Here is a 17,363-nt window from a genome sequence, read left to right on the forward strand (position 1 = left end):
TGACCACTAAACCAGCCCTGCAAGAAATATTAACAGGAAACATTTTTTCTTTATTTTTTTTAATGTTTATTTGTTTTTGAGAGAGAGAAAGAGAGACAGAGTGCAAGTGGGGGAGGGCAGAGAAAGAGGGACACACAGACATAGAATTCAAAGCAGGCACCAGGCTCTGAGATGTCAGCATAGAGCCCGACGCAGGGCTCGAACCCATGAACCATGAGATCATGACCTGAACCGAAGTCAGACGCTTAACCAACTGAGCCACCCAGGCGCCCCTTAATGGGAACTCTTTGAGTCTAATGGAAAGAATACAGGTGAGAGTATGAAAAATAAAAACTACAAAAGCATTAAAAATAAGTATTTCTTTGAATATGAGTCAAGGGACTCATAAAGTAAAAGGATGTAAAATATGACACCATATGACACTAAAACATGGGAGGGAAGAGGAGTAAAGAATGGGTTCAAACATATGCAACCATCAATTTAACATAGACCGCTATATGCAGAAGATGTTATGTACAAACATAATAGTAACCACAAATAAAAAGACACTAATAAATATGCAAAGAATAAAAAAAAAGAAATCCAAATATATCACTAAAGAAAACCATCAAACCATGAAAGAGAGAAAGAGAAGAAAGGATCAGGGAAAATCTTCAGAAACAACCACAAAACAAGTAATAAAAAGGCCACAAATACATAACTATCAATAATTACTCTGAATGTAAATGGACTAAATGCTCCAATCAAAAGGGCGCCTGGGTGGCTCAGTCAGTCAAGTGTCCGACTTCGGCTCGGGTCACGACCTCACAATTTGTGAGTCTGAACTCCACACTGGGCTCACTGCTGTCAGTGCAGAGCCCACTTTGGATCCTCTGCCCCCATCTCTCTCTGCCCCTCCCCTGTATGTGCTCTCTCTCTCAAAAATAAGTAAATATTTAAAAAATTAAAAAAAAAAAAACCTTCTCCAGAATAGATTACATATTAGGCCACGAGACAAACCTCAAGAATATTGAAGTCATAACATGCACCTTTCTGATCACGACACTATGAAACTAGAAGTCAATCACAAGAAAAAAACCTGGAAAGATCACAAATACATGGAGGTTAAATAACATGCTAGTAAACAATGAATGGGCCACCAGGAAATAAAATAAGAAATTTTTTAAAAATACATGGAAACAAATGAAAATGAAAACACAAAGCTCAAAATCTTTGGGACACAGCAAAGGTGGTCCTAGGAAAGATGTTTATAGCAATACAGACCTATCTCAAGAAACAAAAAAATCTCAAATAAACAACTTAACCTTACACCTAAAGGAGCTAGAAAAAGAATAACAAAACCTAAAACCAGCAGAAGGAAGGAAACAACAAAGATTAGAAAAGAAAAATGATATAGAAACTAAAACAAACAAATAGAACAGATCAATGAAACAAGGAGCCGGTTCTTCAAAAATAATAAATAAAATTGATAAGCTTCTAGCCAGACTTATCAACAACAACAAAAAAGTGGAAAGGAGCCAAGAAAATAAAAACATATAAAAGAGAAGAGAGATAAAAATAAAAAATCAAATTAAAAAAGAGAGCAGGGATAACAACAAACACCATAGAAATACAAACAATTATAAGAGAATATTATAAAAAACTACACGCCCACAAATCGGACAACCTAGAAGAAATGGATAAATTCCTAGAAACATATAACCTACCAAAACTGAATCAGGAAGAAATAGAATTTGAACAGATTGATTACCAGCAAAGAAATTGAATTGGTAGTCACAAAACTCCCAACAAACGAAAAATCCAGGACCATTTGCTTCACAGGTGAATTCTATCAAACATTTAAAGCAGAGTTAATACTCCACACCTGAAAAACAAATAACCCAGTGAAGAAATGGGCAGAAAACATGAATAGACACTTCTCTAAAGAAGACATCTGGATGGCCAACAGGCACATGAAAAGATGCTCAACGTCGCTCCTCATCAGGGAAATACAAATCAAAACCACACTCAGATATCACCTCACACCAGTCAGAGTAGCCAAAATGAACAAATCAGAAGACTATAGATACTGGAGAGGATGTGGAGAAACGGGAACCCTCTTGCACTGTTGGTGGGAATACAAATTGGTGCAGCCACTTTGGAAAACAGTGAGGAGGTTCCTCAGAAAATTAAAAATAGACCTACCCTATGACCCAGCAATAGCACTGCTAGGAATTGACCCAACGGATACAGGAGTGCTGATGCATAGGGGCACTTGTTTATAGCAGCACTCTCAACAATAGCCAAAATGTGGAAAGAGCCTAAATGTCCATCAACTGATGAATGGATAAAGAAATTGTGGTTTATATACACAATGGAATACTACGTGGCAATGAGAAAGAATGAAATATGTCCCTTTGTAGCAACGTGGATGGAACTGGAGAGTGTGATGCTAACTGAAATAAGCCATACAGAGAAAGACAGATATCATATTTTCACTCTTATGTGGATCCTGAGAAACTTAACAGGAACCCATGGGGGAGGGGAAGAAAAAAAAAAAAAAGAGAGGTTAGAGTGGGAGAGAGCCAAAGCATAAGAGACTCTTAAAAACTGAGAACACAATGTGGACTTTTCAGTAAATTAATTAATTAATTAATTAACAATAAATAAAAACTGAGAACAAGCTGAGGGCTGATGGGGGGTGGGAGGGAGCCAAGGGTGGGTGATGAGTATTGAGGAGGGCACCTTTTGGGATGAGCACTGGGTGTTGTATGGAAACCAATTTGACAATAAATTTCTTATATTGAAAAAAAAAAATAAAGAAGAGTTAATACCTATTATTCTCAAACTATTTCCAAGAATAGAAAAGAAAGGAAAACTTCCAAATTCATTCCATCAGGCCAGCATTACTCTGATACCCAAATCAGATAAAGACATCACAAAAAAAGAACTATAGGCCACTCTCATTGGTGAACACAGATGCAAAAATCCTCAACAAAATAATAGCAAACCAAATCCAACAATACATTTAAAAATTTTTTTCACCATGATCAAGTGGAATTTATTTCTGATTTGTAAGGGTAGTTCAATATTTGCAAATCAATCAACATGATGCATCACATCAATAAGAGAAATGATAAGAACCATATGATCATTTCTACAGAGGCAGAAAAATCATTTAATGAAGTATGACATTTATTCATGATAAAAAAAAAACCTCAACAAAGTAGGTTTAGAGGGGAAATACCTCAACATAATAAAGGCCTTCTATGAAAAACCAACAGCTAATATCATTGCCAATGGTGAAAAACTGAGAGCCTTTTCCGTAAGGTCAGGACCAAGACAAGGATGCCCACTCTCACCACTTCTTAAATGACAAATAACAATCAACAGATGCTAACACCAAATGACACCTCTTGGAATTACCGGACAAGAATTTTAAAGCAAGTATGAACATTACTGAATCAAATGGAAAAAAAAATTTTTTTTAAGTCTCAGCAAAGAAATAAAGAAGAACCAAATGAAAATTTTTATTTTTTTAAGTAGGCCTCACACCCAGCATGGAGCCCAATGTGAGGCTTGAACTCATGACCCTGAAACCAAGACCTGTGCTGAGATCCAGAGTTGGAGGCTTAATTGACTGAGCCACCCAGGCACCACCCAAATGGAAATTTTAGAATTGAAAAATACAATAACTAATATTTTAAAACTCAATGGATAGGCTCAATAACAGAATGGAAAGGACAGAGAAAAGATCTGGTGAACTTGAAGATAAAACTATATACATTATCCAATCTGAAGAACATAGAGGAAAAATAAGCTAAAAACAAATGAGCTAAAACTTCAGGGACCTGTGGGGACTATAACAAAAGAACTAACCTTCGTGTCATTGGAGTCCTAGAAGGAGAGAAGAACAAGGGTAGTGCTAAAATGTATTTAAAGAAATAATGGCTGGAATGGGGGGGGAGGGTTAAGATGGCAGAGGAGTAGGGCAACCCTAAGCTTGCCTCCCCACACCCCAAACAGCTAGATAAATATCAAATCATTCTGAACACCCAAGAAATTGATGGAAAGTCTTAGAGAACAAAGCTGCACATTTACAAACAGAAAAAATGACCCGTGGAAGGTAGGAAGTGCAGACTTGATTTGTGGTAGAAAAGAGCCCCAGGTGCTGTGGTGGGAAGGGAGCCCTCAATGCGGAGAGAGTAGCTAGAGAGAGACAGAGAGAAATGATGGGTAAAAAAAAGAGTGAAAATGTGCATGGGGGATTGCACAAGAAAACTGCTCCCCAAAACCATTGACAGGAAAAAAGGAGAGGATTTCAGTACTGCCAGTATTTTTTTCAGTTTGTTTATTTATTTTCATAGAAAGAAAGTGCACACGTGAGCAAGGGAGGGGCAGACAGAGATGGAGAGAGAATCCCAAGCACGCTCTGTGCTGTCAGCATGGAGCCCTACTTGGTACTTGATCTCATAAATTGTGAGCTCATGACCTGAGCCAAAATCAAGAGTTGGATGTTCAACCAACTGATGCAACCCAGGTGCCCAACAATATCACCAGTTCTTATAAACAGCAGAGCACGCAGAGTCTGAAATTTCGGACTTCAGCCCCTGGTGATGCTACAGCAAGGAACTGGGGTGGAGCCTTAGGAGCAGGCAGCACTTCTAAAGATCCCCTGGGTCACATGGGGAAAAGCAGTTCCCCAGCTTGGAGTGCATTTGGTAGAGGTGATATGGTCTCTCCATGGTTAAAAGACCCAGTGGGCACCATAGAGCTGCCCCGTTCACCAGTATAGGAATAAAGACACCAGCTGAGGGCAGCAAACCCTGGCACCAGCTGTGTGTTGCAATTTACCATAAATACTGAGCCACTACTGCTGCACAATCACACAAATGTTTTCTGGGACAAGCTGGCACCAGCCACAGCACAGAGAGATCCTCCCCCAGAGGATTAGTGCTGGTCTGAAGTGTGGGGATCTCTGAAGTGTGGGGTTTTGAAACACAGCCATACCTGAGAGATAAGACACAGAAGGGCAGCAGCACCTGGCAGGCAGGCAGCTTGGACACAGACAGGGTGAAGGTGGGGATCTAACAAAAGCTGGAGATACAGGAAAGGTGACTGATCGCGTGTCTGTGAGGGTATGGACCTTCCACTCCAGAGACTAGAGAGAGGGCTGAAGTCATTTTCACCCCTAGCCCACCAGCACTGACTGACTTCAGTGAGCTAAACAGCACCACCAAGTGGAGAACGGAGCCATTACACCAAGCCATGCCCACTGCTCCCTCCAGGCACATCTCCAATAGGACAAGTCCCCTCCCCCGAAGACCAGCACAAACCCCTTGCCCACACCAAGTCTACTGATCATAGAGTGCTGCAAAGCTTCAATTCTAGGGGAAACAGGATCTAGCTTCCTTCAGGTTTTTGGTTGGTTGATTGGTTGGCTGATTCTGTTTTTGTTTTGCTTTGTTTTTCTTGAATACAGAAAGAGCAAGTTTTGTTTACTTACTTATTTTTTAATTTTTGTCTTTTTTTTTCTATCAAGCTTCTCTTAACAAGCAGACCAAAGCATACCTAGAATCTAGCTTTCTTTATTTTATTTAAAAATTTTTTTAATTTAAATTAAATTTAATTTAATTTTTCCTCCAAAATGACAAGATGGAAGAATTAATCCCAAAAGAAAGAAGGAATAAATGATGGTCAGGGATTTAATCAATACAGATATAAGTTAAATGTCTGAATCAGAATGTAAAACAATTATAAGGATTCTAGCTGGGCTTGAAAAAACAACAACAACAACAACGACACTAGAGAATCCCTTATTGCAGAGATAAAACAGCTAAAATCTAGTCAGACCAAAATTTAAAATGCTATAACCGAGATGCAAATCTGAGTGTATGCCATGCCAGTGTGGATGGATGAAGCAGAGGAACAAATTAGTGATACAGACAACAAAATTATGAAACACAATGAAGCTGAAAAAAAGTGGTAATGGATCAGAAGGTAGACTTAGGGAATTCAGTGACTTATTAAAACAGAATAACACTCATATCATAGAAATCCCAGAAGATGGAGAGAAAAAGGGACAGAAGATTTATTTGAACAAACTATAGCTGAAAACTTCCCTAATCTGGGGAAGAATGCAAACATCAAAATCCAAGAAGTACAGAGAACTCCCATTAAATTCAACAAAGGCTGGCCATCACCAAGGCATATCATAGTAAAATTCACAAAATACACAGACAAGGAAAGAATCCTGAGGGCAGCAAGGGGAAAAAAGTCCTTAATGTATAAGGGAAGACAGATCAGGTTCTCAGCAGATCTGTCCACAGAAACTTGGTACACCAGAAGGGAATGACAGGATATATTCAACATGCTAAATGGGGAAAATACACAGCCAAGAATACTTTACCTAGCAAGGCAGTCATTCACAATAGGAGAGATAGATTTCCCCAAACAAAAACTAAGGAGTTTGTGACCATTAAACTAGCCTTGCAAAAAATATTAAGGGGGACTCTGAGTGGGGTGAAAAAGACCAAAAGCAACAAAGACTAGAAAGAAAGAAACAGAGAACATCACCAGAAACACCAAGTTTACAGATAACACAATGGCACTAAACTCATATCTTTCAATAATCCCTCTGAATGTAAATGCTCCAATCAAAACACATAGGGTATCAGAATGGATAAAAACACAAGATCCATCTATATGCTACCTACAAGATACTCATTTTAGACCTAAAGACACCTGCAGATTGAAAGTGAAGGGATGAAAAACCATCTATCATGCGAATGGACACCAAAAGAAAGCCAGAGTAACCATATACTTATATCAGATAAACTTTTAAAAAATGGGGAAAAAAAACCTAGTTTATTTATTTTGAGAGCGAGAGAGTGAAGGAGGAGCAGAGAGAGAGAAAGGGGGAGAGATAGAGAGAGAGAATTAATCCCAAGTATGCTCCGCATTGTCAGCACAGAGCTGAAAGTGGGGCTCAAATTCATGAACCGTGAGATCATGACCTGAGCCAAAACTAAGAGTTGGGAACTTAACCGACTGAGCAATCCAGACACCCCTAAACTAGATTTTAAACCAAAGACTGTAACAAGAGATAAAGAAGAGCATTATATCATAATTAAGGGGTCTACCCATCAAGATCTAACCATTATAAATATTTGTACCCCCAACCTGAAAGCACCCAAATATACAAATCAATTAACAACAAACATAAAGAAACTCACTGATGATAATACAATAATACAATAGTAGGGGACTTTAACACCCCACTTACATCAATGGACAGATCATCTAAGCAGAAGATCAACAGGAAAACAATGGCGTTGAATGACACACTGGACTGGATGGACTTAACAGATATATTCAGAACATTCTATCCTAAAGCAGAAGAATGCACATTCTTCTAGAATGCACATGGAACATTCTCCAGAATAGATTACATACTGGGTCACAAATCAGCCCTCAACAAGTACAAAAAGATTGAGATTATACCATGCATATTTAAAAAAATTTTTTTTATTATGTTTCTTTATTTTTGAGAGGCAGAGAGACAGAGCATGAGCGGGGGAGGGGCAGAGAGAGGGAGAGACACAGAATCGGAAGCAGGCTCCAGGCTCTGAGCTGTCAGCACAGAGCCCGACGCGGGGCTCGAACCCACGAACCGTGAGATCATGACCTGAGCCTAAGTCAGACACTCAACCGACTGAGCCACCCAGGCATCCTGACCATGCATATTTTCATACCACAATGCTATGAAACTTGAAGTCAACCACAAGAAAAAAAATCGGAAAGACAACAAATACTTGGAGGCTAAAGAACATCCTACTAGAGAATGAATGGGTTAACTAGGAAATTAAAGATGAAATAAAAAAGTATACGGAAGCAAATGAAAATGAAAACACAAGTCCAAAAACCTTTGGGATGCAGCAAAGGCAGTCCTAAAAGGGAAATATATTGCACTACAGGCTTACCTCGAGAGCAAGAAAAGTCTCAAATACCTAATACTTTAGGTGTAACCTAAATTTACACCTAAAGGAGCTAGAAAAGGAAGAGCAAATAAAGCCTAAAGCCAGCAGAAGAGCAGAAACAAATGATATAGATACAATAAACCCCAGTAGACTAGATCAACAAAACTAAGAGCTGGTTCTTTGAAAGAATTAATAACATTGATAAGTTCCTAGCAAGACTTATCAAAAAGAAAAGATAAATGACCCAATAAAATCACAAGTGAAAGGGGAGAGATCACAACCAACACCACAGAAATACAAACAATTATAAGAGAATTTTATGAAAAATTATATGCCAAGAAACTGGGCAATCTGTGGAAGAAATGGATAAATTTATAGAAACACACAAACTACCAAAACTGAAACAGGAAGAAGTAGAAAACTTGAACAGACATATAACCAGAAAAGAAATGAAAATTGTAATCAAAAATCTCCCAACAAACCAAACTCCAGGGCTAGATGGCTTCCCAAGAGAACTCTACCAGACATTTAAAGAGGATTTAATACCTATCCTTCTCAAATTGTTCCAAAAAAATAGAAATGAAAGGAAAACTTCCAAATTCATTCTACAAGGCCAGCATTACCTTGCTTCCAAAACCAGATGACCCCAATAAAAAGGAGATTTACAGGCCAACCTCCCTGATGAACATGGATGAAAAAATTCTCAACAAGATACTAGCAAATTGAATAAACAGTAAATTAAAATAATTATTCACCCTGATCAAGTGGGATTTATTCCTGGGCTGCAGGGCTGGTTCAATATTTGCAAATCAATCAATGTGATATAACCTCATTAATAAAAGAAAGGATAAGAACCATATGATCCTCTCAATAGATGCAGAAAGCATTTGACAAAATCCAGCATCCTTTCTTAATTAAAATGCCCATCAAAGTAGGGACTGGTGGAACATACCTCAACATCATAAAGACCATATGCAAAAGACCCACAGCTCATATAATCTTCAATGAGGAAAAACTGAGAGCCTTTCCCCTATAGTCAGGAACAAGACAAGGATGTCCACTCTCACCATTACTATTTAATACAGTAGTGAAAGTCTTAGCCTCAGCAATTAGACAACAAAAAGAAATAAAAGGCATCCAAATGGGCAAGGAAGAAGTCAAACTTCGACTATTTGCAGATGACATGATACTCTATGTAGAAAACCTGAAACATTCCACCAAAAGATTGCTAGAATACATGAATTCAGCAAAGCTGCAGGATATAAAAGTCAATATACAGAAATTTGTTCCATTTCTATACATCAATAACAAAGCAGCAGACAAAGAAACCAAGGAATCAATTCCATCTGCAACTGCACCAAAAACAATTAGATATCTAGGAATAAACCTAATCACTTATGAATAGGAATTCAGTAGGACTTAGGAATAAATCCAGAACACTTATGAATGAAATTGAAAAGGACACAAAGAAATGGAAAAGCACTCCATGCTCATGGATTGGAAGAAAAAACACTGTTAAAATGTCTATACTACCCAAAGCAATCTACACATTTAATACAATCCCCATCAAAATACCACCAGGGTTTCTCACAGAGCTAGAACAAACAATCCTAAAATTTGTGTAGAACCACAAAAGACCCCAAGGAGCCAAAGCAATCCTAAAAAAGAAAAACAAAAGCATCACAATCGCAGACTTCAAGCTATATTATAAAGCTGTAATCATCAATACAGTATGATACTGGCACAAAAACAGACACTAAGATCAATGAAACAGAATAGAAAACCCAAAAATGGACCTGCAACCATATGGTCAACTAATCTTCAAAAAAGCAGGAAAGCACATCCAATAGAAAAAAAGACAGTCTCTTCAACAAATGGTGTTGGGAAAACTGGAGACCAACATGCAAAAGAATGAAACTGGACCACTTTCTTACACCATACACAAAAATAAATTCAAAATGGATGAAAGACCTAAATGTGAGACAGGAAACCACCAAAATCCTAGAGGAGAACACAGGCAGCAACCTCTCTGACCTTGGCCATAGCAACTTCTTATGAGACATGCCGCTGGAGGCAAGGGAAACAAAAGAAAAAATGGAAGTATTGGGACCTCATCAAGGTAACAAGTTTCTGCACAGCAAAGGAAACAATCAACAAAACGAAAAGGCAGCCTACAGAATGGGAGATGATATTTGCAAATGACATATCTGATAAGGGTTAGTATCCAAAATCTATAAAGAACTTATCGAACTCAACACCCAAAGAGCAAATAATCCAGTTAAGAAATGGGCAAAAGATATGAATAGACATTTATTCAAAGAAGACATCCAGATGGCTAACAGACACAGGAAAAAATGCCCAACATTACTCATCATCGGGGAAATGCAAGTCAAAACCATGATGAGATACCACCTCATATTTGTCAGAATGGCTAAAATTAACAACACAAGAACAAAATGGTGTTGGTGAGGATGTGGAGAAAGGGGAGTACTCTTGCACTGTTGGTGGGAATGCAAATTGGTGCAGCTACTCTGGAGAACAGTATGGAGGTTCCTTAAAAAACTAAAGAGAACCATACAAGAGACCCAGCAATTGCTCTACTGGGTTTTTACCCAAAGGATACAAAAATACAGAATTGAAGGGGTGCATGCACCCCAATGTTTATAAGCAGCATTATCAACAATAGCCATACTACGAAGCCCAAATGTCCATCAACTGATGAATGGATAAAAAAGATGTGGTATACATATACAATGGAATATTAGCCATCAAAAAGAATGAAATCTTGCCATTTGCAACAACATGGATGGAGCTAGAGTGTATTATGCCTTGCAAAATAAGTGAGAGAAAGAGAAATACCATACGATTTCATTCATATGTGGAATTTAAGAAAGAAAATAAACATATGAGACGGGGGGAAGAAAGAGAGGGAAACAAACTGTAAGAGACTTTTAAAGATAGAGAACTGAGGGTTGTTGGAGGGAGGTGGGTGGGGAGTAGGTTATACAGGTGATAGGTAGTAAGGAGGGCACTAGTTATGATGAGCACTGGTTGTTGTACGTAAGTGATTAATCACTGAATTCTACTCCTGAAACCAATACTGCACTGTTAACTAACTAGAGTTTAAATAAAAATTTTAAAAGGAAAAAATAAGGAAATAATAGCTGGAATTTCCCCAAATTTGGCAAAAGATGTAAGCCTAAAATTTCCATAAACTGAGTGAATCCATAGGATAAACCCAAAGAAATACACACCGAGTCATATCATAGTCAAACTTCTGAAAACCAGAGACAAAGGAAAAAAAAAAAGTTGAAAGCTACAAGTAATAAATGCCACCCAGCCTATTGGGAAAGACAGTTGATTTCTTACCAAAAAACCATACAGGTCAAAAGGAAGAGGCACAACTTCTTTCAAATGCTCAACCCCCAATTCTAAATCAAGTGAAGTTAGCCTTCAGGAATAGAGGAGAAATAGACATGCTCAGACAAAGAGAAACTAAGAGAATTGGTTGTTACCAGATCTACCCTAAAATAATTACTAAAGGAATTTCTTGAAACAGAAATATTTTTTTTAAATCTTGAAACATCAAAAAGGAAAAAGAACACTAAAAAGAGCAAACCTATAGATAAATACACTTTTCTTCTCCTCTTGAGTTTTCTAAATTATGTTTGACAATGAATCAAAAAGTATAATATCATCCTGTGGTGTGTATACATATACAATGGAATACTATTCCGCATCAAAAAGAATGAAATCTTGCCATTTGCAAAAATGTGGATGGAGCTAAAGTTTTCGCTTATGCTAAGCAAAATAAGTCAGGCAGAGAAAGACAAATATCACATGATTTCACTTATATGGAATTTAAGGAACACAGAGGAACATAGAGTAAGGGAAGGAAAAATAAGATAAAAACAGGGAGGGAGGCAAACCATAGGAGGCTCTTAAATACAGAGAATGGACTGGGGATTGTCAGAGGGGAGGTGGACGGGGGGATGGGCTAAATGGGTGATGGGCATTAAGGAGAGCCCTTGTTGGGGTGAACACTGGGTGTAATACATAAGTGATGAATCACTGGGTTCTACTCCTGAAACCAATACTACACTGTATGTTAACTAACTTGAGTTTTAAAAAATAAATTAAAAAAAAAAAGTATAACATCATCTGATGTGGTTCTCAGCCTATGTAGAGGAAATATTTAAGACAATTGTAAATGAGATAGGGTAAACAGATTTGATGAAAGGTAAGGTTTCTACATTTCACTCAAACTGGAAATATGTTGACACCAGTAGGCTGTGATAAGCTACGTATGCATAATGTAATTCCTGTAGTAACCACTAAAAACCTATATAAAGAGATGCATTCAAAAATGCTGTAGATAATCAAAATAGAGTCATAGAAAGCTTTCAAATAACCCACTAGAAGGCAAGAAAACAAAGAAACAGAAAGCAAATATTAAAATGGCAGACCTAATCTCTAAAATATCAATAATTACACTAAATGTAAATGGTCTAAATAAACCAATTAGAAGAGCTAGTGAATTTAAAAAAAAAACTGCACTAAATGCAAGGGCATTATGCTGAAGCAGGGGAGCATATCTCAAAATGTCATACACTGGATGTTTCCATTTATATAACTGTTCGTTTCCCAGGGCTGCCATAATAAATTACCACAAACTGGGTGGTTTAGCACAACAGAAATTCATTGTCTCACAGTTCTGGAGGCTACAAGTGCAAAATCATGGTGTCAACAAGGCCATGCTCCCTCTAAAGATGCTAAGGAAAGATTCTTCCCAGCCTCCTCCAGTTTCTGGTAGCCTGACACACTTCCTGGCTTGTGACAGCATAACTCTACTCTTCACATAGCATTCTCCCTATATCTCTTCATATAGTCTTACCTCTATGTCTCTACATCCAAATTTTATAAGGACAGCAGTCATATTGGATTAGGGCCCATCCTCAAGACCTCATTTTAACTTGATTACCTCTGTAAAGGCCCAATTTCCAAATAAAGTCACATTCTGAGTTGCTAGCAGTTAGGTGTTGAACATATCTTTTTGAGGGAACACAATTCAACCCACAAAAATAACATTCTCAAATTGACAAAATTATAGAGATGGAAAACACGTTAGTGGTTAGGGGTGGTGGGAGGTTAAGAAGTGGTTGTGACCATAAAGCAATAGCATGAGAGATCTTTGTGGTGATGTAGTAATTCTATATCTTGAGTGCAATGACAGTTACATAAATCTACACAAAAGATAAAATGGCATAGAACTACACACACATTTATCAATATCTTGATTTTGATATTACACTATAGTTATATAAGATATAACCACTGGAAAAAAACTGGACAGGGGTACCTGGGTGATAGTTGGTTAGCATCTAACTTCACCTCAGGTCATGATCTCACAATTCGTGGGTTCAAGCCCCACATCAGGCTCTGTGCTGACAGCTCAGAGCCTGGAGCCTGCTTCAGATTCTGTGTCTCCCTCTCTCTCTGCCCTTCCCCCACTCATTCTCTCCCTCCCTCTCTCTCTCTCAAAAATAAATAATAAACATGAAAAAAACTGGGCAAAGACTACATAGGATCTCTCTGTTCTACGATTGTAACTTCATCTGAACTTTTATTTCAAAATAAAAGTATAATACACAGATGTGGACATGCCCAAGCTAAGATACATAATTAATCAGTTTCAGAAGACAAGAAGAAGATTGTAGGTTAAAAACAACAACAACAACAACAACAACAACAACAACAACAACAACACATTCAGGGGCGCCTGGGTGGCTCAGCCGGTTGAGTGTCTGACTTTGGCTCAGGTCATGATCTCACAGTCTGTGAGTTCGAGCCCCACATCAGGCTCTGTGCTGACAGCTCAGAGCCTGGAGCCTGCTTCCGATTCTGTGTCTTCCTCTCTCTCTGCCCCTCCCTGGCTCATGTTCTGTCTCTTTCTCTCTGTCAAAACTAAATAAACATAAAAAAAAAAACCACATTCAAAGCACATACAAAGGTTCAAATGGAACATAAAAGATGGCAGAACAATGCCTTCAAAACTCTGAAGGAAAATTAGAATTCTATGCCTAGCTAAACTATAAATCAAGTGTAAGGGTAGAATAAAGATATTTTCAGAACATGAGACCTCAAAACAATCACCTCTCATTAACCTGTTCTCAAGAATCTACAGGAAGATATCCAGCAAAACCAGAAAGCAAACAAATCAAGAGAAAGACAGAATCCAGGAAACAAGGATCCCACCAAGAAAGGAAAAAGGGAACTCCCAGGATAAACATCAGTGCTAAACCTGGTTGGTTCAAAATGAGTGAGCATCTAGGTGAGTGCTGTTACTGTATTCATGAAGCCTGGCGGGTGGGATCTGAAGGGAGGATCACTACCTGCACTTGAAGGACACCTGTGGTGCAGCGGGGAGACATCAAGAATCGGTAGCTCTTAATCCCAGGAACCTAATCTCTCTCATATCTCGCTATGAGATCCTAAATGATTATACATCTCACATAAGGTCATGGTGGGGAAGTAGAGATGACACGGACAACTGGATGGGAAAAAGAGCTCTCAAGTCCGTTTTTCTGGCTCACTCTTACCTCTAGTTCATGGATTGGCACAGGTTGTGATGGAAGGCAGGAAACACACTTGATCTTTATGGTCAAAGGGTTTAAATCCTGCTTTTGCTCCTCAGTCATGATAGGAACTTCTGTTTTAAAACTCAAATAACAATCTAAAATGCTGGCAGACTTCCAACAGCCACAACTCATGACAGTTTGCCATCCTAGGAGGGACATACACAGAGCATTAGACTGTTACTCTTGAAAGCCCCACCACAAATACAGAGGGATAGGGCAACCTGACAAAAGCCAATGATAAATCGCAACTAAAAGAAGAAAACTTAAAAGAAAAAAAAAGCGAATTGGCAAACACCTACGGGCAGCATAGTATATGTCAGTTGTTCAAACTGAGGTCCCATAGGTCTCCTAAGAGAATTTACTTGTTGCGATTTAATCTTGATGATCACCTTGTAATATCAGCATTTCCTGAATCATCTACAAGAATACCGATGTTTGGGTGGTACCTTCAAGCAGTCTCATGTACTTGGTCTGGGATGTAGCCTCCACACTAAGGTTTTTAAAAACTTCTCAGGCTGGGGCGCCTGAGTGGTTCAGTCGGTTGAGCGACCGACTTCGGCTCAGGTCATGATCTTGCCGTTTGTGGGTTCGAGCCCCGCGTCAGGCTCTGTGCTGACTGCTTGGAGCCTGGAGCCTGCATCGGATTCTGTGTCTCCCTCTCTCTCTGCCCCTCCCCCACTCACTGTCTCTCTCTCTCTCTCTCTGTCTCTCAAAAATGAATAAGTGTTAAAATAAATAAATAAATAAGTTCTCAGGCCATTTGTGGCTGCTGAAATTTAAACTTAAATATAATTTAAAACGCAGTTCCTTCATCACACAAGTCACATTGCAAATGTTCAAGTGGCCATGTGTAGCTAGGAGCCACTGGCCTGGACACCACGGATACAGAACATTTCCATCACTGCAGAAAGCTCCACTAGAGAGTGCTGCTCCGGGCAGTTATTTTAGAACACAACACATAATGTCAGTGGGTCTGTTACGGGGGCCAATGGTGCCACTTTCACTGTCGCAGTCCAGTGAGAAAAGCCTAGATGCTGACGTAGAACGTAACTGGTACCGGATCAAGCATGGCGCCCCTTCCCCAATGGCTGCGCGATGGCGCAACTAGGGAAAAGGGTGGGTGAACTGAGCCACCGCGTGGCACACGGGTAGCAGTGAGAATATGTTCTTGCGAAAGGCATCCCTACATTTTACCAGGTGGAGACATACCGGGGTGGGGGGTGACGGGAGGGGAAGAGGGAAATCCTCCAATTTAACAAGCAGAGAGGCCTAGGCTTAAATCCCAGATTCGATTCTCAGCAGTCATGAGACGTACAAGCATAGGTTCTTTGAGGCTTCATGTCCTCATGGGCAAAACAGGCACAGATCCCAGCTTTCTTGGTCAGGAGAGTCAAGAGGGCTCATATATGTGAAGGTGCTGGGGATACCACCCAGCATACGGTGGGTGCTCAAAAAAATCAGTTCTGTTCCTTTCACGACACTTGTAAATGCGTTTCCAGGGCACACAAAAACCCGGTCAGTCACACTCAGAAAGAGGAGTCACTTCCAGGAGCCCCTGGGTGGCTCAGTCATTTAGGCTTCTGACTTGGGCTCAGATCACGACCTCACGGTGTGTGAGTGCGAGCCCCGCATCGTCTCTCTACTGTCAGCACAGAGCCCTTTTCAGACCCTCTGTCTCCCTCTCTTGCCGCCCCTCCCCCTCCTCAAAAATAAACAAATGTTAAAAAAAAAAAGCAAAGAGTAAAGAAAGAAAAGAGCAGTCACTTCCAAAACAAGTTATGGGCCCATCGTGCCTGGCCATGTGCACAGGCCGTGAGCGTGGGGCCGTGTGCAGCTCCAGGGGAGCAGCCCTCAGTGCTCCCACATCTCTCTTTTCAATGGAGCTGACTCATGAAGGCCATAACTAATTATGATTTGTGTTCTAGAACTTTGCAAGCCTCTTCGTAGAAAAAGACTGCCCAGTTTAGAAGAAATCTCCCGTGCAAACATGCACTCAAATCATCATTCAGAAATTTAGGGCAGGGAGAGCCATAATTCCAGGGTAGGGTTTCCCAACCTCAAAACCACAGACACTTGAGGACAGAGAGTTCTCTGTTGTGGGGACCGTCCTGTGTATCGTGGGGCAGTTAGCAGCAACCCTCTAACGCTCTGCTCCCACCTGTGACAACCAAAATACATTCTCACACTGTGGGGGGTGGAGTGGGGGGAGGCACACGTGCCCAAGCCGAGGAGAGAAAAGGAGCGGGGGAATGAACGCCACACAGTGTGTGCACTGAAACGGCCAGACTTGAGCCTGCATTCATGCCATTTGATCCTGAGAACAGCCCTGTGTGGCCGCCATAATGTCTGCTTGGTAGATACAGAAACCGAGGTCCAGAAATGGTGAGACGCCATCCGAGGTCTCCTGGCCCATAAGTGGCAGAACCCATGTCCAAGCCAGTCCTGCCTGGCTATGCTTGGCCCCTCCGCTATGCAATAATAGAAAGTAAAGAGCTCATTCCAAACACAGAATCTTTCTAGAATCTTAATGTGTTACTAGCCAACCAGCATTTATCACTCAGGGATGCAAAGCCTATGGCCTAATTTGAAATTGAAGATGATTACCAAAAATTATCATGCTGGTCTTGGAATAGTCTTATGCTATTATTTTATGGCAAAAACAAACATATAGGGGCACCTGGGTGGCTCAGTCGGTTAAGCATTCAGCTTCAGTTCAGGTCATGATTTCACAGTTTGTGAGTTCAAGCCCCACGTCAGACTCTGTGCT

General features: G+C 39.8%; 1 protein-coding gene and 1 non-coding gene across 6 annotated transcripts in view; both read right to left on the reverse strand.

The window, feature by feature from the left end:
* Positions 1-17,363, reverse strand: part of CFAP92 (cilia and flagella associated protein 92 (putative)) — an 82,434-nt gene that overhangs the window by 40,730 nt on the left and 24,341 nt on the right. For 4 of the 5 annotated variants that reach the window (XM_042979623.1, XM_042979624.1, XM_042979625.1 and 1 more), the window contains exon 9: positions 14,558-14,742. The exons of the other annotated variant lie outside the window; for it this stretch is intronic. In XM_042979623.1, the coding sequence (XP_042835557.1) occupies positions 14,558-14,742 (185 nt within the window). The remainder of the gene's footprint in view (positions 1-14,557; positions 14,743-17,363) is intronic. 5 annotated transcript variants of the gene reach the window in all.
* TRNAL-UAG lies at positions 7,624-7,708 on the reverse strand. Its single transcript has one exon. It is a non-coding gene; the product is annotated as a tRNA-Leu (tRNA).

This window comes from Panthera tigris, chromosome A2 (assembly GCF_018350195.1).
Source record: "Panthera tigris isolate Pti1 chromosome A2, P.tigris_Pti1_mat1.1, whole genome shotgun sequence".
NCBI lineage: Eukaryota > Metazoa > Chordata > Mammalia > Carnivora > Felidae > Panthera > Panthera tigris.